Below are 22,472 nucleotides of genomic sequence, written 5' to 3'. Positions count from 1 at the left end.
TGATAAAAGAATACCTGAAAAACTACGCCGACTTAGTAAGTCACTTACACCCTGGTGGTAGCTGAAGAGCTCTTGCTGTAAGACATGGGTGAGAAATACACAGATTGCTTTATGGGTGGGGGCTTTCTTCCTTTCCCTGTTTCCCCGCCTTTTGTCACGGATCGCTGATGGATGTGTCACTTCCTTTAGCCTCCTTCTGGTGAGTGAGTGTGAACTGAGGAACACGAATCTGAAACATTCGATCGAACCCAAGGCTGACGAGGTTCAAAATAAGGTGACCCTGCAAGTGTGATCAGATTCATAAAAAACGGCGTTGGAAGATTTCTGTTGTTTCTGCCCATTTTACAAGCAGTGCCGTCATCCTTGTGGAGGCTGCGCCGGGGAACACGGCGGCTCCAACGCCAGAAGAGCGTGGTGATACAGATTTGAAGGAAAAAGCAATTCCTGTAATGAGCTTTACCAAGTAGTACTTGTAATTTCTGTGAAATCTGGGCCCCCCTTCTGTGTTCCTTTAGTGACAGAGGGAAGGACGTGGCAGCAGTAAGGTCGCTCTTCTGCCCCGCTGCTCTCCAGCCAGCGTTGACGCGCCCCTCGTTCGCACGGGCTCCGCGGCAGTCGCTTCTCCAGGGTGTGAATGTGCTTGCGCCTGTGAACAGTAAAGGAGCAGATGATACGTTCACCTATTCCGCTTCGTAGTGCTGGATGAGGGAGAGAAAAAGAGCTGCCCATTCCCCCGAATTCAACAGAGCGTGGCACACCTGCCTTCGCCCTGGACCAGCTCGCAGAGCCGCCGCGGACCACGGCGCCGTGTCCCCCGCGGGGAGCAGAGCCAGGTCCCCAGCTCTCCAGGAACGGGCCCCGCTGCTGGGAACGTGGCGGGTGAGGGCCCCGTGTCTCCGCCAGATCTTTGCCGTGTTGCTGTAAGCGAGACGAGCTCAGCAGTACACAAACGTGCCCGTCCAGCTGGTGGATGCAGGATCTGATGGCCCCGTCCGTCCCAGGGGATGGTGGGGCATCTGTGAGAGGGGGAGCGTGCTGGAGGCAAGGAGGAGGGGAGAGAGATAAACCAGCAGACTATTTTCTCGTGTTCAGAGCTGAAATGACAAGGCCAGGTGGAATGGATACTGGGGATGCCTCTTCCCACCTCATTTGAGACGCTGAGGCTCTGCAGAATTACAGTAACACGAGCCACTCGCTTCTTTTTCAGACTTAATATTCCAGCAGCAAGCAGGACTGTATTGATTTAAGCATAATAAAATTATATTTATGTGATTTTAATTTATTTTTAATTCAGCATTCGGAATAACTGCCAGACCTAATTCTTGCCTGTTCCCATCTTTCAGACGAAGCCAGGACCAATCAAGGCGGCCGGTTCTCACCCCGAGCGCTCTGCTTTGGCGTACTGCTACAACTGCTCCCGGAAGGGACACTTCGGGCATGTAAGTCACAGCAGTCTCTGCCTCCGTGTTGAGTATGTCCTTGGGGTAGAAATTCCTCCCTACCACGGTGTGTGGCTGGAGAAAAGAGCTGGAGGAGTCAAGCTAATGCTCTACGAAGGGCCGCTCTGATGGAATGTTTGTGACTGTGCAGCACTGCTGCAGTCAGTGGAGGCCAGTGTGTAAAGGGACCTCACCTGCCTAATTTAAAGATACGCAGCAAAAGAAAAGTTGCTCTCTCTCCTTGGCAGGTTTATTGATTTGTTTTTTAAATCCTAAATCAAAATGAGACTGCCTGGGAGAGAGAGTATTCATTGGAAAACAAACAGTTGCTGAACAGAGCTTTTTTTTTTTTCTTGCTTGCTTTTTTTCCCGTGGCTCATGGGATGAAATATTAGTGCCTTACTGCTGTGTTCAATATCATGTAAGGTTTTTCACCACAGCCAGCCCAACAGTTTCAATGTCTGTCTGAGGAATTTTCCATTTCTGCCTGCTTTTTGATGATCCTTATTTGTAGTTTCTTAGTTTAATGCAACATCTGAGTTAAGTTTGACACCGTCCTCCCGTAAGGTACACAGCCTGGTGAAGGAGGAGGTGATGAGCCTTAGGTGGCCTCAGTGAAAACTGGAGGTGTGCTGCATCTCCTAGCACTGCTTGATGACCCTTTTTCAGCCCCCTGTCGTGACAAGGGCAGCTCTCTACCTGCAAATATCAACACCAAACAAATGTTAGTTCTTTTCCTTTATGGAGTAAGTCCAGGAACCACAAGTGTTGTAGAAAATGAATGTACTCATGCATTGGATGGGTTAAGTTTGTCATTTCCTACAATCTGGAGATTTCCCAGCAAATCCCTTCCTTCTCTCCCGCGTGCTCTGTCGACTCCTACAACTAGGGTGAGGTATCGTTACAAGCTCCCTGATGTTTTCAGCTAAATGGTTAATCCCTGTGGGGAATAGCGGGACAGGTGGGGCAGGTTCGCTGGGATCTTCTCACGACAAACAGAAGATTTTTAGTGCCGAGATGTCTTTGGAGACAAGTGAACATTTTCCTCTGTGAGCGGTGCCTTGAGGCCATCGCGTATGTCCAGGACACGCTGCTGCCTGCACAGCCAGGCTGGAAGGGGCAGGAAACAAGCAGCTGTTGCAATACACACTGGGCAAGAGACCAGTCTCGTGTCCCCCTGGCACAGCAGGACAACAGGCACTGCCTCGGCTGTGGTACAGGGGTCCGGATCCGTGCCTTCACCTGCAAGCCGTCTGCTCGAGGCACAGCCACGCGTGTGGCAGCGGTGTGGGGCCTCAGCCACAGAGCCACGCACACGAGCTGGTTCTGCCTGCTGCGTGGGATTGAAGCTGGTAAAACCTGGGAAAGCAGCACTGAAGCTGATCCTGCTGAACACAACCAGAATGAAGCCCCTGCCAGTAACACAGACGATAAAACATGAAGTGGCAGGATTGCAGGAGTGAGACTGACTGCTGGCAGTGGGTAAGGGACGTGTTACTAAACTGCCAAAAAATGGCATTCGAGGAAGGCAGCCATACATGGATACAAACACGGCTGCTGTAAAAACAATCAGTAAATACGTGGGAGGAGCTGATAGCAATTACTTGGATAGAAACCTCCTCTATTGCCTTTTCTGAGCAGTTAGAGGAATAACGAACTCAACAAGAAGAAAAGGCTGGGGTTAGTTTTGTATAGACACATGTTACGACCTGGTCGCAACTAGTTCATAAATCCCTTGGAGTAAATTAAGGTGAAACGACACCAAATAACTGGTATGGAATTAAGAACAATTTATTAATACAGGGAAAGTGGCATGGTCGTAAGTGTGTTGGGTTTCTAAAGGCATTGAGAAAAGAGAGAAAAGGAAGAAGAGAGAGGGGATAGAGACTATGAGAGAGAGGAAAAGAGAGATCACCACCCTTGGATCCAGCAATGTAAGTTGTTTGTAGAGTTGCTCCTCTGATAAATCGCTCGCAGGATGGGTCCTTGGGGCGGGGAGGGGGGCAGAAGCCCACCAGCGTCCCAAGCAGAGGTTCTAAATACTTCAGGTCATCTGCATGCGAGATAGGAGAGGGTGGTAACACCCCTCTTGTCTCCCCCCTCCGCTCGCTTCTCGTGCTAATTGGGACGCCTGCACTTTGTAGTCTTAGATGGTTCTCAAAATGAGTCGGTGGTCTCATTTAGTCTAGTTTAGGAACACCTGAACTTCCTTTGCTTTGCTAGAGGTCTGGGGAGACCTTTCCCAAAAACAGAGGCAAGAGCAAAAAATGTGCCAAATCCCAGAGTTAACCGTGCGGTTCCAGCAAGGAGGTCATTGCAAATCACTTGTTGTTTGTAGGAATGGGAATAAGACATAAACTGTCAGAGGTTCCGACAGTTGGCTGTTGTGTTTATTAGGCTGTCCAGGTGGCTGTTGTGTTTATTAGGACAGTCATGTTTTTATGTAAACTGATTTAATAAGGACAAGAAATCTTATTTTCTTTAGTAGACTTCACATCAGAGTTCATTCCATAGCAGTCCACACATCCAAAACTTTGTCTCTTATGGTCCACAACAAAGACGTGCTCGTTTTAAGCAGCATCCCGTAGGAAAGTTAAGAGGGAGGGCAAGTGAATGAGGGCAATGTTTAGGGATAGTATTTTCTTCCCTTTATTGCAGATGGGCAGGCAGATTTGTGCCCTGCCTAAGGGCCGCTCCTAGGTTTCACTCATGTGAAGCACGGGTATTTGAAGTGTCGTTTCTCTGTTATGCTTTTTTCTTCTCTTAAATCTGAGGGAGGTGGATGGAGGACCTGGGAAAGGAGAGAGAGGAGGTTTCCTTATGGGGCCATAGCTGGCTGTTCAGTGTGAAATCCCGTCTGTCTTCCCACGTACACATATCTCAGATGAACAGCTACCAACAATGGCCTCAGGCAACGGATGGACTTGCATGCCCCCTCCTAGGTCCCTCTCAGCCTGATTTCGAAGTGGGTTAAGGCTGAGCCCTCAGGCTTGGGTAGGCTCCAGCTACGAGCTGCCCTTGCTCCTCTGCGCTCCTCCGTGCACGTGGAGACGAGCCGGTTGTCACACAACCTAATGGTGCCCTTTTGGAGGACAACACGGAGAACAACCTCATTGTTCATTTAATTTCAGCCAAGCAAAGACCAAATACCAGCTGACAAATATTAAATGCATACGAAATGCATCTTTGATGTACTCTGCCTTTAAAAAAGAGAGGGTAGGAGGCAGGAGGGCACGCAGGGAAAGGGGGTGGTAGAGGTGGCACTGAGCGTCAGAAATAGCAAACGCAGGAAGGAAAGCTGCTTAGCTTGTGGTGGAGACATCAGGGTGAGCAAAAGCTCCTGACAGTTTCTTGAGAATGGCAAGGCCCAGAGTTCATTATATTTGGGCAGTGTCCAAGAAGCAGAAAGATACTGCAAAGCACAACAGGTAACAAGTGATTTACAAGGAGAAGAAAGCATCAGCTGATACCATGTGGTACCCTGAAAAAAAAGACAGAATCACAGGAAGCATCCCAGTTGGCCTGGCTCGCAAGACATTGCTAAAGCTTTGTGCACAGCAGTGAAAAAACTCACATTCCTGAATCCAGTGTTTGGGAAACAGGCTGGCATACACACGGTGCAAGAGCCAGCCCCATCCTCACCACAGCCAACTGCTCAGGGCTCTCTTCCTCTTCCCTGCAGGTCCAATGTGCTTGCACGGCAGAGACTCCTGCAGGATTTCCTCTTGGTTTGTGTCTGTGAGGAAATGGCACAGTCAGACACACCGTTCTGGCTGCAGGCGGGCTGTGTGGGGAGGATGCTGCCCCGGCTCCTCATCGCTGCTCGCTCCTTCCCTCAGCCCACCCTGTCCTTTCAGTAAGCCACGTTTCTGCACAGCCTGTCACCCCAGATGATCCGGGCTAAAAAAACTCCCCTGCTGTTACAAGTGTTTGTACCTTGGGGAGACCGGGCATGTGGTTGTGCCGGGAGACTGGAGCAGGCAGCGAGCAGCAGTGAAAGCAGGTGGGGGGACAGCCCGCTTCCCCAGATCCAACAGCTTTGTTTGTGGTTCGCCCCGTACTTACCTCGTGCTCACCCACTTCTCTGCACTTCCAGCAGTGCTGCAGATGTGCAGCAGTCGCAGGGAGGTACGGGGTTCCTCCTGTGCCCGCGGGCAGGGTGATTGGATGGTGATGAAATTATCAGTGTTTAAAGAGTGGCTGGCCCCATCCTCCACAGGTACACAGCAGCACCTGCAGATTCTGACCCATTTCCCTTCCAGGAGAACCACAACTCGGCCACTTCTGGTGACTGGAATTGTGTTTTGCAGGAGTGCTCAGAAAAGCGTATGCGTGGGAGCATGTTCCCTGCTTCTCCGTTCATCTACTACTACGACGATGAATACGACATCAAGAGAAGAGCGAACAGATTAAAAAGAAAGGTCACAGGTACAGTGTATTTCGTGAGATCCCTCCTGCCTTTCAATTCTTTGAAATCCTTTCTTCTGTGCTTGCTGCTTTTAGAAATGTTGTGGGGTTATTTTCCTGTGTTGGGAAAAGCTACAGGGATTTGAACAGGTAGTCTGACTAGTAAAAGATTTGTGACTTTATTCATCCGTGTCTGTCATGGAAGTTTATTGTGTCAAAGGCACTAGGTGGGCATTGTCAGGTGTTTTAATTCTGAGAAATCCACTGATGTTAAAAATGGTATAAACTAGCAGGAAGAGCATTAAACTGTAATTTGTTAGGATCCTAGACTGCTGACAGAAAAAAAACACTATGAAAAGATTTATCGGAGAGAGATTTTTTCCTCACTTCATACATACATAGGAAAGCTGTGATGGCTCAGTCACCAGGTTTTAGGTTTCCTTCATGTGTACTGAAATAAACTGCTGTGTTTTACAGAACTACAGGAAGCCAGCCTTCTGCCAGAACAGCCAGAGACACCATGGCAGGAAGAAAAACACGGGGGGCACGGCCACAAGAAAAAGAGCAAGCCTTGGAAAGAATATGGGAAACACCACAAATACGGCGAGCGTCACAAAAAGATGAAGATGTCCCAGGCAGAGAGACCCAGAGAAGAGAAGCACCGACGTGATGTTGAAATCGGCCATCTGGGGGAGGACTTCCCTAGGGGGTGCAAAAGGCAGGCGTGTAAGGGCAGCAGAACCCTCCACAAGTCTGTTTTCCAGGCGTTCCCAGGCAGCAAGACCGCGTACATGCAGGAGCCTCTGGAAGGCATGAGAAGGAGGAAGAAATGGAGAAAGCAGAAAGACGCTAGTCCTGACATCAGTGAGAGTTTATTCCTCATAAAACAGAGGAGGAAGAAGCCCAAACAGAAATCCTGGTGATGAGGAAGCAGACAGGTCGCACAGGCGTTCGCTGCCTCCGGCTCTGCCTTTTGTTTGTTTTTGTCCCTCTCTTAGCACACTGAATTCGAGTCCGTCCCTGAACCCGGGCGGGCATGCCCGGGCACCGGTCACCCACCCAACGTCCATCCCTGTTCAAAGGGGATCCTCTATCTGTCTGTCCTGCGCCGTCCCCGTGGCGGGTGGCACTGAGTGCTCGTGCGTGCGATGGCTGTACTCTTCAGCAGTCCCAGAGTAGGCTGTAAGTTTATTTTCTTTGCTTGGCAGGGGGGTGGAAGGGGGAGGGAGAAGGGGGCCATGCTGGGTTTGGTAGGTTCTGTTTCTTCACCGGTGAGATGTTGCTCTGCCTGTCAGAGCAGGATCCGCTGCAAGGGAGCACGGTGCCTTTGGAGCTGACTCTGGAGAGACTCTCACATTCGGAGGAGTCAGGGTAGAGACCAGGGACATGCGGGTAGAGCACATTCCCCGCAGCCACTCAGTCCTCTCCAGAGCGCAGCTGGGCGCTTCTTCACTTCTGTCCCTCCTGGAAGGTGCTGCAAAGCCATTGCCTTGTACGTGTAGTCAGCACGGCAGGAAAAGGCAGATGAGAAATGGAACAGAGTTTAAATTTCAAATTAAATATGTCCTTGCTTCTCTTGATGTGGAAGTTGTTTTTAGGGAAAAGATAGCAGAGTATGAAAAATGTTCTTGATTCCAGACATACTGTGCTACAATTTAGTAGATTTTTTTAAAGACAGTTATTTTTGTACACTGGAATTAATCAAGTGTGTTGTTAAAAGCTTTGTAAGAATAAATGCTTCATCGAAGGAACAACCCAAATAAAACTTTACTTGAGGGATATCAAAAAACTGTCGTTTTGTGCTATGTTTTCTTGCGTTTCCAAGCACAGTTAAAACCAGTGTCTGCTTCTCTTTCTACACCACCTCTGGGAAGAGATTTTTCTGATTTTGCAAAGGAAATAATCTATACTCTACTCATTCGTGACCTACTCTATGCCACACCACTCCCTTTGCGAAGCAATTGGTAGTAACTAACAGCACAAGTGCATAAAGGCTCCTGTCCTCTCTCAGTTCTTACTAACAAACAGGCCTTTGGCTGTGGTTGTGTTTTAAAATTAGAAAGTATTGAAAGTATTTGTCACCTGTGCCAATGCGAGAGTATCTGACGAGGGGAAGTGGGTACACTAGAAAAAAATTCAGGGCTATCATTCTCCAGTAGTATTCCATGCTGGTACTCCCTAAATTCATCAGCTTTTTGTTTGGTGAGGTCGCCAGTGAGAACACGGGTACCTCAGTGACCGTATCACCTCATCTGAGAGGTGTTTCCAGTAGAGCTATGCCTGCCTAAGACTTGGGAACCTAATGCCCAGTTTTGCTTAAGTTGGCAACTGAGATGGTTTATTTTTTTGCTTAAAGTCATTGATTACTTGATTGAAAAGTTCCTGGTGAAATTGAAAAAATAAATCATTTTAGCCTTAACAAAAAAAAAAAATTAAATTAATTCAGCTCCTGAAGAGACTTGCCCCTAACACTGAAACTCGTCTTTTCCCATGTGCTGTGTTTTATGTCCCTTTTTGTTTACCAATACCTGGCTCTGGTTGAATAAAAGTCTCCAACAGCCTTTAGCTGGACCAGCGTGTAGGCTGGCAGATGGGGAAGGAGCGTTGTTTTAGATTAAGTGTTGAGGTCAGCTCCAACTTTTCTGATGCATCTGTTTGGTCGTGTGGCCAGCTAAGCTGTCAAGGGTGAGTAAATCTCTTCTCCAGGAGGTGCACCCTTCTTTAAGGAGCCACCAAGAGCTCAGGAGGCTGCGTTCTTGCTCTCGTGTCCCCTAACACTTCCTTGGACAGAAGTCAGGAGTTACCACTGTCTGGGGGTACGTGATGAGCCTGTACCTGCTGTACATGAACAGCGTGCAGGGATGGAAAGCCTCTGCCCTCGTAAAGGGTGACAGTGTGACTGCTCTCAGAGGATTGCATCCTAGTGGCTGTTCTACCTCCAGGGATAGCTAGGAAGCACCTCAATACAAAAACAGGGAATGGACAACACCCCTAGCCTGCGGTTAGGCAGATTTTAGGGTATCTTGCTTCCCAGAACTGTTTCTCCACTGTTTTTCAAGGTAATATTCAGTAAGTTCTGGGGTATTTTACGGTAAAAATGGCTCAGTGAAATGATGGCCTCACCATTCTCTTCACTGTACAGTAGTGCGGTGAGGACTGCAGAGGGGAGTTTGCAGATCCTCCAGATCCTCCATGACTGTCATTTACTGAAGAACATCAAGAGCAGGTAGTTTTCTGCTTCACTCCCCCAAAACTGAAGCAGCTGTGTTTTCAACACAGGAGGCCAAGGAGAAAACTGTGAACTGCAAGAGCATCTAACGAGAGATGGCTCTGAGCCATCAGTGTTTCTGAGGTGTTTTGTGGGTGCTGTGTGGTGTGCCATAAAAGAAATAAGGCACTTGCTCTTAGACATGAAGGCCAGATGAGTGTTATTCTGATGGCCTCCAGAGGATGCTCTGGAGAAGTTCCCCACAGAGACCTTCTCTGAGTCTTTACCTAACTCCTGCTCTAAAGATACGGTGTCTGGCCACTGTGGCAGGAGTGAAGCCAGCCAGGAGTCCCGACTTGTTTCTCTGATGCTCAGTGGCTTAAGCCAACAGTATTTCACCTTGGACCCTGCAAAACCATGTGCTGGTGAGCAAAAGCTTGCCTTGTCTTGGGAAGCTGATGGTGGAAAGTTCAGGCAAGGTAACTTTCACAAGTGCTTGGATGAAACCCACAGAAGCCTGGCTGTAGATTGTGGCTTCTGCCTGTCACTGGCAGTGACTGTTGCAAGCACCAGATGATGTTTGTGGTGGAAATGTCTCTGCCTTTCCCTCTGAGTACTGCAGCCGCCCAGTCCTGCAGGTACCTAACCTGGCTTTTGCTCTGGTAGATGCCTGTTGCTTGTGGTTGCTGGGCAGTGAGCAGAAGCACAGAGAAAGCAGGGTATTTGGGAAATGGGAAGAGAAAAAGATAAAACAGCCACGTTTGGAAGCAGGTTGGAGCAGGATGAAGGAACTTCCTCTAGCAGCCTTCTAGGTGAAGGCCAGGAGCTGACCGACTGGGGAGCAGTGTTGCAGGGCAGCTCCCGAGCTGAACATGGGGCAGCAGAGCTGTGGTAGAACAAGATGCTGCAGCAACCTGCACAAGCTGGAGCATTAACCACAAGCCCACTTAGGTCGTGGCAGCTTAAGACACGAGCTCAAATACTGACCTATGTCAGGCTTTGCACATCAAGACAGAGCAAATCTGCTCTAGAGGACCCACCAGGGAATTCGGAGAAGGATCGGAGGGTCCAGATAATGCAGCTAGCAAGGAAAGTCTTGCTGGTGGGTTTCAGGGAAGAGTAGAGCAAACATCTGCCAGAGATGGTGGAGATGGTTGAGCGAGCGATGAGTGGATGGGCTGCTCAGGTCCCTCTCTTCAGTGGTGTCTCAGCACCCTGATCCTGCCCTCCCTCCCACGCAAGCAGCAGTGCCCTGAGCTGCCGTTGGGCAGAGTGAGGTCCAGCATGCCCATGGCCAGGCACTGCTGGAATCCAGAGCAGGAGAACCAAGACTTTTACATCCCACCGGCTGCATGGGACTGCCCTGTCTTCAGCAATTGCTCCCCAGTCCGGGGTAGTGCTTGGGTGCCTGAAACTCAGCGCACCACATCTCACAACCATCGTACTCCACTCCAGCTGCAAAACCTTCCCTCAGACTAGGTGCTGGAGCCTTCTTGCAGCTGGGAGTGGCGAGGTGCAGCGAGACAACACGGTTTTGTCTCTTGCCAGCCAGCAAGGCTGTAGCAGGACCCTCACTTGCAGACACGTTTCCAGTCCCGGAGATGGAGTCCCACAGTGTACACCCAGTCAGCGAACCTTCTCCCCCCAGATGAGTAAACTCTGCATCGACCAGTCAGGAAATCATCTCCATTTACCTGCTGGAGAAGCAGAACCAAGCACCTGGTGTGTGTACCCATGCGGTGGGCTCCGCTCCCGGGTCTCTTTCTTGGGCCTCTTGAAACAAAGCGGGTTGTGTGCGGCACCAGCAGGCTCTCGCCAATAACCAGTGCCTCCCAGTGCTACCAGTAAGGCTTCTGTCTAGCAGCTGATGAATTTTACAGAACTTAGTGCAAAATAATACAGTGCGAGATGTTTTTGCGTTAGATGAGAAGGAGGGGATAAGGAAAATGGTGAAAATGCATTTTCTACCAGCAAAAATATCACCAGATCAGGTACTAGCTAAAGGAAAGCACTGCATTAAAATCCTGTTCTGGACCAGGTGACTTGCAGACAGAGTTACTTTCATCAAGCTCCATTTTATCTTATTAAACCAAAATGTACTTCAGCCTGTCACTCCTCCCACCTGCTTTTTTCCCCTTCCTTTAAAGAGCTGTCAGTTTTTACTCCAGAGATGCCTGGGACTGAAAAACATGCTTATCCCAGGAGAGGACAGTGTCGCAAGGTCACAGTTGATGTGCACTGGTGAAGCAGCATGAGGAAACCTACATTGCGTGAATAAATAAAGGGCCGTAGCTCAGCCCAGACTCTGTGGAGGAGACAAGATGGATGGATCGAAAGGTCAGAGTCTTGTTTGATAATGGGGGCAGTTGTCCCAGGAGTGAAGAGGGGAGAAGAGAGTATTTGGTCTATCATTTGTTGCAGCCACTACACAGCAGGGTTGAGGAAGGAAGGAATACTGTGATTTGAGGTGTGCATCTCCACAGCATCCCGGCGTGCGCTGGGAAGGAATTAAACGTGTCTTTGTAACACCGTGGAGCAGAGGGCTGGCTCCTCCTTGAAGCTTTCTTTTCCCTAAAGTCTGCCTAAAAATATCATCGCATACATCTCTCTCTCAAGGCAGGAGCTACTGTACAATCTGCTGGGAAAGTCATTTAACTAAGCGTGTCTGAGCTACACGGCCACGCTGTGCCGCTGGGAGCAGTGACCAGCGGTTCAGACGCCGAGAGCCGCCCCCACGCAGCCAGGGATGCCTGGGGGGCTGCGGCTGTGTCCCAGCCTGGAGCCCTGGCACAGCCCCGTGGGAGAGGTCTGAAACCCACGGTGATCTGCTCCCACGTCGCCAACGCCGCGCGGGTCTCCAGCCAGATCATCAGCGAAGCACCAGGCGTGCGCAGCGTCCTGCTGATGGCAGGGCCAAGATTCGGGGCTTCCCCCACCAGGCAACGCTGCTGCCGAGGTGCAGGGTCCCGTGCTACCTGCTCCGGTGCCAGCAGCACTAGGTAATCTGGCTTGGATGCCAGAGCTCTCCAGGCTGACACGTGGTTTGTCAGCAAGCCAGTGAAGGTGTTTGCCCCAGGGGGTCCCTGCTGCAAAACATCATTGATTCCTGAGCTGCCCGTGGCATCAGGGGGTTCCTGAGCTCCTCGTGGCATCAGGGGGTTCCTGAGCTCCCCACGGCATCAGGGGGTTCCTGAGCTCCCTGTGGCATTTGTTTTGAGGCAGCAGCCCCGGTCTCAGTTGGGAAGAGGACTACCACCCCTGGTCTCTGCCAGACACGCAGGACCTCGTGTCCCCTCTGTGGCTGCGGTGGCCCGAGCAGCCTCCGCCACGCACACCCACCCCACGTACGTGGGCTCAGGCCCCAGCGCCGGTGTTTGCTGCTGTGGGTAGATGTCTGTCCTGGCAGAGGGTGTCCAGCATTACCGCTCCCTCATCACTGGGCCCTGCAAAAATCCATTTTTATCCCGTTCTTTAGCACTGAGGCAGAACATAAGCTCCAAGAACCCCACTGCTGGGAAACTCAGCACAGGCTGAAGCAGGCCAAGCAAAGCCTTCTCCTCCTCCTCCTCTTTGCTCGTGTCTCAAGAGGTTTCTGTTGAGCTCCTGGTGGATTTCCTATGCGTCGTGGTTTTCCGTTTTGTCTTGTAATTTTTCCTTTAATGATTTACACTCAACAGAAGAACAAAGTCAACACCAAGCCATAAAGTAATATATTTTTAAAAATTCACACACTCACACATTCTGGGCTTTTTTTTCAACTTTTAGAATATATTAGCAAAACTGCCTCAGTTAAAGGTAGGAAGAGCTACCTGAAGTGGATGTTGTGCGTGGATCATACCCCTTCTCATCATAGAATCACAGAATGGTTAAGGGTTGGAAGGGACCTCTGGAGATCATCCAGTCCAACCCCCTGCCAAAGCAGGGTCACCCAGAGCACGGTGCACAGGGTTGTGTCCAGGCGGGTTTGACTATCTCCAGAGAAGGAGATTCCACAACATCATCTTTAGAGCACTGATTTGGCACCTGAAGTCCTCTGCTTTTCCATCTTCTACGCAGGTGAGAGAAAACCAAAGGCGTTTAGGCTCATGCCCAACCTGTGCGTGCCCTGACAGGTAGGAGGAGTATCTCAGAGGAGCACGGGGGCCTGAAGAGCTTCCAGTCCTGCTTCTGTCCTCAGTCTGGGCAGAGGTTTGAAGCAAGAAGCCACAAGCCGGCGGCTGCATGTCCCCTCTGCCCCTCACCGCTGCCATGCTGGCATGGATGAGGACGTCCAGCAATAGGATGAGAGGAAATGTCCTCAAGTTACACCAGGGGAGGTTCAGGCTGGATCTTAGGAAGAATTTCTTCACTGGAAGAGTCATTAGGCATTGGAAGGGGCTGCCCAGGGAGGTGGTGGAGTCACCATCTCTGGAGGTGTTCAAAAAATGTCTAGATTTAGCAGGCATGGTGGCATTGGGTCAATGGTTGGACTTGATGATCTTTTAGGTCTTTTCCAACCTTAACAGTTCTATGATTCTATGACCAGCCAAGCACCCGCAGCCCCATGGCACCGCTCCGCTCTCCTGCCAGCCCAGGGTTTGTCCCTGCAACCCTGAGTCGCTCCTGACTCCTTCACCAGTACCAATGCAGACTTTCAGACAGTTGCAGCTGACTGTGGCTCTGCATGGCACGGCAGCCAGTAATTGCACTTCTTTGCATTGCAAAACGATTATTAGCACCTCAGTTCATTATCAAAGCAAATTTAATTTTTCAATGTAAAGGAGCCAGTTGTATTTGTAAAGGAAACACTGTTGATACAGCCAGAAAAAATTAATTCATGACAAATGTAAGGAAAATTAATAGTATTTAACCGGGACAATATTTGACTGTGTCTAATTGTGCTTTGCTGGGTAAAGTACACTGTCTTTGAAAAGTCCTGACACAGATTCTTGCAGAAGCATTTTACACTTCTTCTGATGAAACTGCGTTTAAACATTGGGGTTTTTTTTAATTAACCTTGTACCGGTCTGGTCAAATCATATAAAAACTGTTGTGGAAACTCAGCATTCTCTTGTGTATTTGTGCACTGGCAGAGGCGTTGTGTACACTCAGGAAGGTCTCCTCTAATCCAAACCCGCTGAGGCAGAAAAAAAAGGGAGAGGAGAAAACACCAAGGGCAGAACGGCCGCAGAGAGCCCCTGGACCCCGGTGCGGGTCTTCGCTGACGGGACAGTGCCACAGACGTGCAGACGTTGGCCAGATCCAGCTGATGCCTCATCTGAGCCAGCATCTGCCACTGCTTTCCTCTGCCAGCCCTCCCGGCGTGGGTGAGGGGTGCCCCCTTGTACGCGGGGCAGGGAATGGGAGTGGGAAGCTGATGAGGTGGGGTGGTTCTGCGTTTCCCTTTGAAGGGGAACGTGAAGAACCGGGCTCTGCCCCAGGGTCTGCTCACCACGGAGGGCTTGTCCCGCTGGTGCAGATGACAACTGGAGTCCCTGCGCCCTTCCTTGGGCTCCAGCTCTCCAGGGAGAGCACCGCTGCGTCGTAACGGAAGCCCAAAGGCTCTCCACCCTGCAGACAAGGGTGGCCACAGGGACCCCAAAAGTGGAAGGTTCAGCAGGTGTTGAGGGGGCTGGTGAGGGGGAAATCTCGCAGGGACACGTAGGGATCTCTGGCTCTCCTTAGAAGAAGTTTTCTGGCAAGAACATGCCGATGCAGGTGATGTTCTGAATGATGGATGATGCTCGTGCATAGCAAGAACAGGTTCAGTAGAAGAGGCACAAGCCCAGCCGAGGCTTAGGTGCCCCCATAGGTCAGAGCACCAGAGGGTCTCTTTCTGCTGCGTTCTCCGAAGGTTTCCATGTCCCGGCTGTGGCCCAGCCCCTCTACGGCACCAGCTGCCTCCACCCCTTGGACACGACTGCAGCAGGAGAGCTGCATCCTTCATGTGATGAAATCCCAGGTGTGAACCCCCCCAGGGTGGGGCGTGGGCTCGACACCATCTTCCCCATTACACTTGAGCGGAGGGCTCTCAAGAAGCTGGTTCTGGTGCCAACTCTCCCACCGCCTTCACAGGGGCTGTGTAGGCACCATGGCTTCCCCCATCCCTCTGCCACCCAACAACGTGCCAGGCTGCTGCGGTGCACAGCAGGCTGGTGGGGGTGTGTAGCTCTGAGCCAGCCCTGGGCCAAAGCTGCATCTCGTCTCATTTGCCCCTGGCTTGTCGGAGACGGGAGCAGGGCGGTGCTGACCGGGGCTGCCTGCTGAGGAACTGATGCCTCCAGCTCTCGGGGGACGTTCAAAGCTTGTCTAAGCTTTACAAAGGCGAACTGGAGGGCCCTCCCCATCTTCCGTGTGGGGTGTGGGTGTTGCAGAAGGAACGTCTGTCCTCCTCCAGCCCCACGGACAGGCCCAGCCTCTCGCCCTGCCGCCGCGCTCGGCTCTCCTCAGGACGGCTTGGAAAGGCGCTCTCCTCTCAACTCAGCCTGCCAACCTTAAGCCAATTTGCATTGGATAATTATTTTCAATTAAGTGATAACAATCCTGTTCTGAACAGAAATAATCTTGTCCAAAGGCCAAACAGTTTATCCTGTCTCGGAGAGATGAGGCTGCAGCTTTGTGCAGGCGCACATCAGCGTCGGCACCGTTATCGGCCCCGCGGCGCTGGAGGGCACGGCTCGTGCCGGGGAGGGTGGCACAGAGCCCCACGTGCTGACCCACAGAGAGGAGCCAAGGGTGTTTCTTACAAAGCTGGCACCGTTCTGCTCAGCATCCTCCCGCTAAGGAGCCGTCCAGGTGTCCTTGTGAACCTCGGTGCTGGTTGTGTGCAAGTGTCCACGAGCCATTGAGGGTCCCTCACGCGCAGTGGCGGTGGGTGTGGGTTGGTGACATTCCCCCGAGGACCTTCACCTGTAGGCTGCTGCCACCAAAGGATGGTGTCAGCTGGGACCCCTCCTGCCCTCAGCGGGTCAACGACCTGCCCATTGGACACAAGTCACAGGAATTTGGTGCTGAAATTCGGAGGCTCTGGCCAGCTCCAGCACAGGACAGGGCAAGACTGTGGCGCTGGAGGTGGTCACCATCCCCAGCAGCTCTGGCAGACACCCAGCGTGGCTGCCACAGGCGACTGGGGCCAGTCAGCTGGGCAGAGCTGCTTCCAGAGGAGTAACCCTCTGGCCATGGCCACAGCCCATCCCAGGTGGCCACCCTGTGGCTTCCTCCCCCTCGTTCCGCTGTGCCCAGCCCAGAGCTGGTGAGGGGCAGGCGGTGGCCACGGCCGCAGCAGTGGGCTGGCCGTGCTGGACTGGCCAGGGCAGCAGTTGTACAGACATCCATTTCTACACCGCCCTTCGCTGGGTGGAAGTTGGCGGGGGGTTGTTGTTTTATTTTAATCCACCAAAGCCCAGTCAGTTGGGAAGATTGGACTCCGGAGCTCCTGCAAGTGAAAAAATAGCAAATCCAATATCTTTTTACTGGTGTTTTTATATTCAAATTAGACATAATCTCCATGAATAAAATTACTGTTCCCAAAGGGATCATGCCCAATTTAAATGTATAAAATGTCATTAAAAGGGCGCTGGCTTGCTATTAAAATTTAACTCCAGCAAACCCCCAATGTCATTTGTATTATAGTTTTACAATTAAGCCAGAGATGTTGGAAATAATAGTTTTGATGTACAATCTGGTACCGTACAGTAGGAGCGCATTGTTCCCAGGCAGGCTGCAGCTGGACCCGTTGCTGGGAACACGGCCACATCAGAGCGGCGATGCCACCGGGGCCACCCGCAGCTCCTGGGGACGGGGCGCAGCTACGGCGCTGCCGAGGGGCGTCCAGGCGGGGACAGCTCTGCTGCCACACAGAATCACAGAATCAACCAGGTTGGAAGAGCCCTCTGGGATCATCAAGTCCAACCATGGCCCTGACACCACCATGGCAACTAGACCAGGGCACTAAGTGCCATGTCCAGTCTTCTCTTAACCCCCTCCAGAGACGGTGACTCCACCACCTCCCTGGGCAGCCCATTCCAATGGCTAATGACCCTGAGAAGAAATGCTTCCTAATGTCCAACCTGAACCTCCCCTGGCCAAGCTTGAGGCTGTGTCCTCTTGTCCTATCGCTGGTTGCCTGGGAGAAGAGGCCGACTCCCACTGCGCTACAACCTCCCTTCAGGTAGTTGTAGACTGCACTAAGGTCACCTCTGAGCCTCCTCTTCTCCAGGCTAAACACCCCCAGCTCCCTCAGCCGTTCCTCGGAGGTCAGACCCTCCAGACCCTTCCCCAGCTTGGTCACCCTTCTCTGGACTCGCTCCAACACCTCAACATCTCTCTTGAAGTGCGGGGCCCAGAACTGAACACAGGATTCAAGGTGTGGCCTCACCAGTGCCCAGTACAGAGGGACGATCACTTCCCCAGACCGGCTGGCTACACTATTCCTAATAGAGGCCAGGATGCCATTGGCCTTCTTGGCCACCTGGGCACACTGCTGGCTCACGTTCAGCCGGCTGTCCATCAGCACCCCCAGGGCTCTTTCCGACGGGCCGCTTTCTAACCACTCTTCCCCCAGCCTGTAGCGCTGTGTGGGGTTGCTGTGGCCAAAATGTGCTCCAGACCCTTCACCAGCTCCGTTGCCCTTCTCTGGACTCGCTCCAGCACCTCAAGGTCTTTCTTGTCGTGAGGGGCCCAAAACTGCACCCAGGATTCGAGGTGCGGCCTCACCAGTGCCGAGCACAGGGGGACGATCCCTGCCCTAGTCCTGCTGGCCACACTAGTGCTGACACAAGCCAGGATGCTGCTGGCCGCTTTGGCCACCTGGGCACACTGCTGGCTCATGTTTAGCCGCCACCGACCAACACCCCCAGGTGCTTTTCCACCAGGCACTTTCCAACCACTCTTCCCCAAGCTTACAGTGTTGCATGGGGTTGTTGTGCCCCAAGTGCAGGACCCAACACTTGGCCTTGTTGAACCTCATACAGTGGCCTTGGCCCATCGATCCAACCTGTCCACATCCCTCTGCAGAGCCTTCCTACGCTCCAGCAGATCAACACTCCCACCCAACTTGGTGTCGTCTGTGAACTTACTGAGGGTGCAGTCGATACCCTCGTCCAGATCACTGATAAAGATGTTGAGGGAGGTGATTCTGCCCCTTTACTCCACTCTTGTGGGACCCCACCTGGGGCACGGCATTCAGCTCTGGGGCCCCCAACATCAGAAGGACACGGAGCTGTTGGAGCGAGCCCAGAGGAGGCCACGAAGATGCTCAGAGGGCTGGAGCCCCTCTGCTCTGGAGACAGGCTGAGAGAGCTGGGGCTGTTCAGCCTGGAGAAGAGAAGGCTCCGGGGAGACCTTCTAGCACCTTCCAGGACCTGAAGGGGCTACAGGAAAGCTGGAGAGGGGCTTTTGACAAGGGCGTGTAGTGACAGGACGAGGAGGAACGGTTTTAAACTGAAAGAGGGGAGATTGAGATGAGATATGAGGAAGAAATTCTTTGCTGTGAGGGTGGTGAGACCCTGGCCCAGGCTGCCCAGAGAAGCTGTGGCTGCCCCCTCCCTGGCAGTGTTCAAGGCCAGGTTGGATGGGGCTGGGAGCAACCTGGTCTGGTGGAAGGTGTCCCTGCCCATAGAAGGGGGTTGGAGCTAGATGGGCTTTAAGGTCCCTTCCAACCCAAACCATTCTGTGATACTATGATTCTATTCTATGTTAAACAGAACTGGCCCCAACACTGAGCCCTGGGGAACACCACTGGTGACCGGCCACCAACTGGATTTAACTTCATACTCCACAACTCTTTGGTCCCGGCCATCCAGCCAGTTTTTTACCCAGTGAAGCATCCGCCAATCCAAGCCATGAGCAGCCAGTTTCTCCAGGAGAATCCTGTGGGAGACAGTGTCAAAGGCTTTACTAAAGTCCAGGTACACAACATCCACAGCCTCTCCCTCATCCAGTAAGCAGGTCACCTTGTCCAGAAGGAGATCAGGTTAGTCCAGCAGGACCTGCCTTTCATAAACCCATGGTGGCTGGGCCTGATCACCTGGTTGTCCTGTGCGTGCCCCGTGATGGCACTCAACATGATCTGCTCCATCAAATTCCCTGGCACCGAGGTCAGACTGACCAGCCTGTAGTTCCCCAGATCCTCCTTCCGGCCCTTCTTGTAGATGGGCAACACATTTGCTAATTTCCAGTCCCCTGGGACCTCCCCGGTCAGCCAGGACTGCTGACAAAACCCGACAGCACGAAGCGCCCAGCTGAAGCTCCCAGGAGCCGCCCCTTTGGCAAGCTGTCCTCCAGGCCCGGAGCCTGCTCTGGATTCAGGCGCCTGAAACTGGCACCTCTTTGGCTGAGATCTGGAGGAGAAAAAGGAATCCAAGTGAGCTCCCTGGACCCTTCCCAGCTGGCGCACACAAACACCTACTCCCCTGAAAGGGACTGCTCAGAAAGAGTCTTCGCTCTCTACCAAATAATTACTATGCATTAAAGGGTATAATGCATATTTAAATATGTATTTAACTGTCAGAGTAAGCAGGTGAGTGAATACACACGTTATAAAAAATACGTATTTAACTAATATGCAATTAATGGGGCAAAACATTCAAAACTATTTATTACTTTTGGGAACAGAACGTCTTCCCGAGCATTTTAATTACCGCAGTAATATCCTGAAAACAAAGATCGCAGCCTTCCTCCCTCTCTCTTCTTTTTCCCCAAAGAACAGGAAAACTACGTTAAAACCCAGCGATCCCACGTGCAGGATGGAACTGTTGAGCAAAGCAGCGTGTGCCGTGGCCTGAGCTCATAAAGCACATGCAAACAGCCTGAGAAATGGGAAGCATTCATCTGAGACGTGCCGCCCAAGTGCCCCGCGCGCGCCGCAGATGGATCACTTAGCCTTGTCACCGTGTTTATGAGGGGAGAGAATTTTTCACCGCCGCGATATTTTCCCATTAGCCGTTACAAGGAGATGCTGCTGGAGGGAACAAGGGAAAGGCTTCTCCTATGCATGACTGAGCTGCAAAGGCCGAATCAAAGGGACAGGTTGTGCCCTGGGTAGTTCTTACCTTGATTTCCTTGTTGAAACACGATAAGCCATGTAATAAAAACCCTATTTCCTTCCCACACCCTCGTGTCCTCACTGCCGGACCCACACCACCAAAATTTCAGTGACGTGCCCTCCCTGCCCAGACCAGCGCTGTCTACGCCCACAGCAGCAGATCCCACCAGGCTGGGGGAAGTCTCCTGGCTCACGCCAGCGACGTGCCGCTGCGGTCATGGCCAGCTGCAGAGGTGCAGCAAAGCCTCGATGCGCAGCGGCGCAGAGGAAGGGTCATCAAGCATTGGTATCTGAAAGGGTTGTCAAGCATTGGAACAGGCTGCCCAGGGGAGTGGTGGAGTCACCATCCCTGGAGGGGTTTAAAAGACGAGTAGACCAGGGAGACCTCATAGCAGCCTTCCAGTACCTGAAGGGGCTACAGGAAAGCTGGAGAGGGACTATTTACAAGGGCAAGGAGTGACAGGGCAAGGGGGAACGGTTTTAAACTGAAAGAGGGGAGATTTAGATGAGATCTTAGGAAGAAATTCTTTGCTGTGAGGGTGGTGAGACCCTGGCCCAGGTTGCCCAGAGAAGCTGTGGCTGCCCCCTCCCTGGCAGTGTTCAAGGCCAGGTTGGATGGGGCTTGGAGCAACCTGGTCTGGTGGAAGGTGTCCCTGCCTGTGGCAGGGGGTTGGAACTGGATGGTCTTTAAGGTCCCTCCCAACCCAAACTGTTCTATGATTCTATGATAGACGTGGTGTTTAGGGACATGGTTCAGTGGTGGTCTTGGCAGTGCTGTGTCAACAGTTGGATTTGATGATCTTAAAGGTCCTTTCCATCCAAAGCGATTCTAACGGCAAGGCGCAGGGACCACCCTGCGTACCCGCATGGGACACAGCGAGCTGTGCTGTCAGCAGCCACGGCTGCAGCAGGCCATGCCCACCCTCTCCTCTCCAGCCTCTCTGGCCAGGGTCTCCCCCACACAGGTGGGTTCTCCCCCAGTGACCCCTTTGTGCCCTCCGGCAGGCTGGCTCTCCCCAGCCCTCCCACCACATCACACGTGCCCTGCAGAGAGGGGTCTGCGGGACCCCGGTGCTCCTGCAAGTTCCTCTGCCCTGCACCTCCCCGGGGGCTGGGGACCCTTATCACACTGAAGCCCGTGGAGGGCACCCAGGTCACCACTGTGCTTGTCCGCCCCTTCCTGCCTCTCCCCTCTGCAGGGAGTCGTGTGGTCCCACCAGCAAGGCAGAAACCCCCTGTGAGGACCAGCAGGAACCCAAGCACAGGTAGCGGTGACGGCGGAGCAAAGCCTGTGTCTCTAACGGCTTCTCATGTGAGGAGATGCACTGAGCAGCTGCTCCCGCGTGCACCCAGAGCCCCAGAACCGCCGGTGCACCCTGGATCACAGAATCACAGAATCAACCAGGTTGGAAGAGCCCTCTGGGATCATCGAGTCCAACCATGGCCCTGACACCACCATGGCAACTAGACCAGGGCACTAAGTGCCATGTCCAGGCTTTTCTTAAACCCCTCCAGAGATGGTGACTCCACCACCTCCCTGGGCAGCCCCTTCCAATGGCTAATGACCCTTGCTGAGAAGAAATGCTTCCTCATGTCCAACCTGAACCTCCCCTGGCCAAGCTTGAGGCTGTGTCCTCTTGTCCTAGCGCTGGTTGCCTGGGAGAAGAGGCTGACTCCCACCCCACTACAACCTCCCTTCAGGTAGTTGTAGACTGCACTAAGGTCACCTCTGAGCCTCCTCTTCTCCAGGCTAAACACCTCCAGCTCCCTCAGCCGTTCCTTGGAGGTCAGACCATCCAGACACTTCCCCAGCTTGGTCGCCCTCCTCTGGACTCGCTCCAACACCTCAACATCTTTCTTGAAATGCATGGGGTGGTTGTGGCCCAAGTGTCAGACCCGGCACTTGTTCTTGTTGAACCTCATGCCGTTGGTCTCGGCCCATCTCTCTAACCTGTCCAGATCCCTCTGTAGGGCCTTCCTACCCTCCAGCAGATCGACACTCACACCCAGCTTGGGGTCATCTGCAAATTTGCTGAGGGTGCACTCGATCCCAACAGATCCCCCGTTGGTCACGCTATGCGACCTCCCCGAGCACTTCCTGCACGTCCTGCCAGAGGGAGGGAGTTTTGCTTTTATTGTAAGAGAGATGCAGAACTTAATGAAAAACAATTTTTTTTTTTCTTTTACAGGAAGTTTCCAAATTTATGCTAATGTCAGAACATTTCTGAGTCATTAGGTGGCTGACAACACACCGGGTCATATTTGCGTTAAAATACATGAATCCAAAATTAAAATATTGGCAGATTTATCATCCGGTGGTCCGGTGGGGAAATGCCCCCATCCAGGCGTTTCCAACAATAGATCGCATCTAAAACAGTTCTGAGTTTGGTCCTGA

At 52.2% G+C, this 22,472-nt stretch overlaps 1 protein-coding gene across 2 annotated transcripts in view; it reads left to right on the top strand.

The window, feature by feature from the left end:
* Positions 1-7,044, top strand: part of ZCCHC7 (zinc finger CCHC-type containing 7) — a 113,320-nt gene extending 106,276 nt beyond the window's left edge. For both annotated transcript variants that reach the window (XM_068420212.1, XM_068420211.1), the window contains exons 9-11: positions 1,344-1,439; positions 5,750-5,867; positions 6,324-7,044. In XM_068420212.1, the coding sequence (XP_068276313.1) occupies positions 1,344-1,439; positions 5,750-5,867; positions 6,324-6,769 (660 nt within the window). In that variant the 3' untranslated portion in view covers positions 6,770-7,044. The remainder of the gene's footprint in view (positions 1-1,343; positions 1,440-5,749; positions 5,868-6,323) is intronic.
* Positions 7,045-22,472: the final 15,428 nt, after the last annotated feature.

The sequence above is a fragment of the Nyctibius grandis genome, chromosome 30, assembly GCF_013368605.1.
Source record: "Nyctibius grandis isolate bNycGra1 chromosome 30, bNycGra1.pri, whole genome shotgun sequence".
In the NCBI taxonomy this organism is placed as follows: Eukaryota; Metazoa; Chordata; class Aves; order Nyctibiiformes; family Nyctibiidae; genus Nyctibius; species Nyctibius grandis.
Note: the sequence above shows the minus strand (reverse complement) of the source record. Positions and strands in the feature narration are given on the sequence as shown.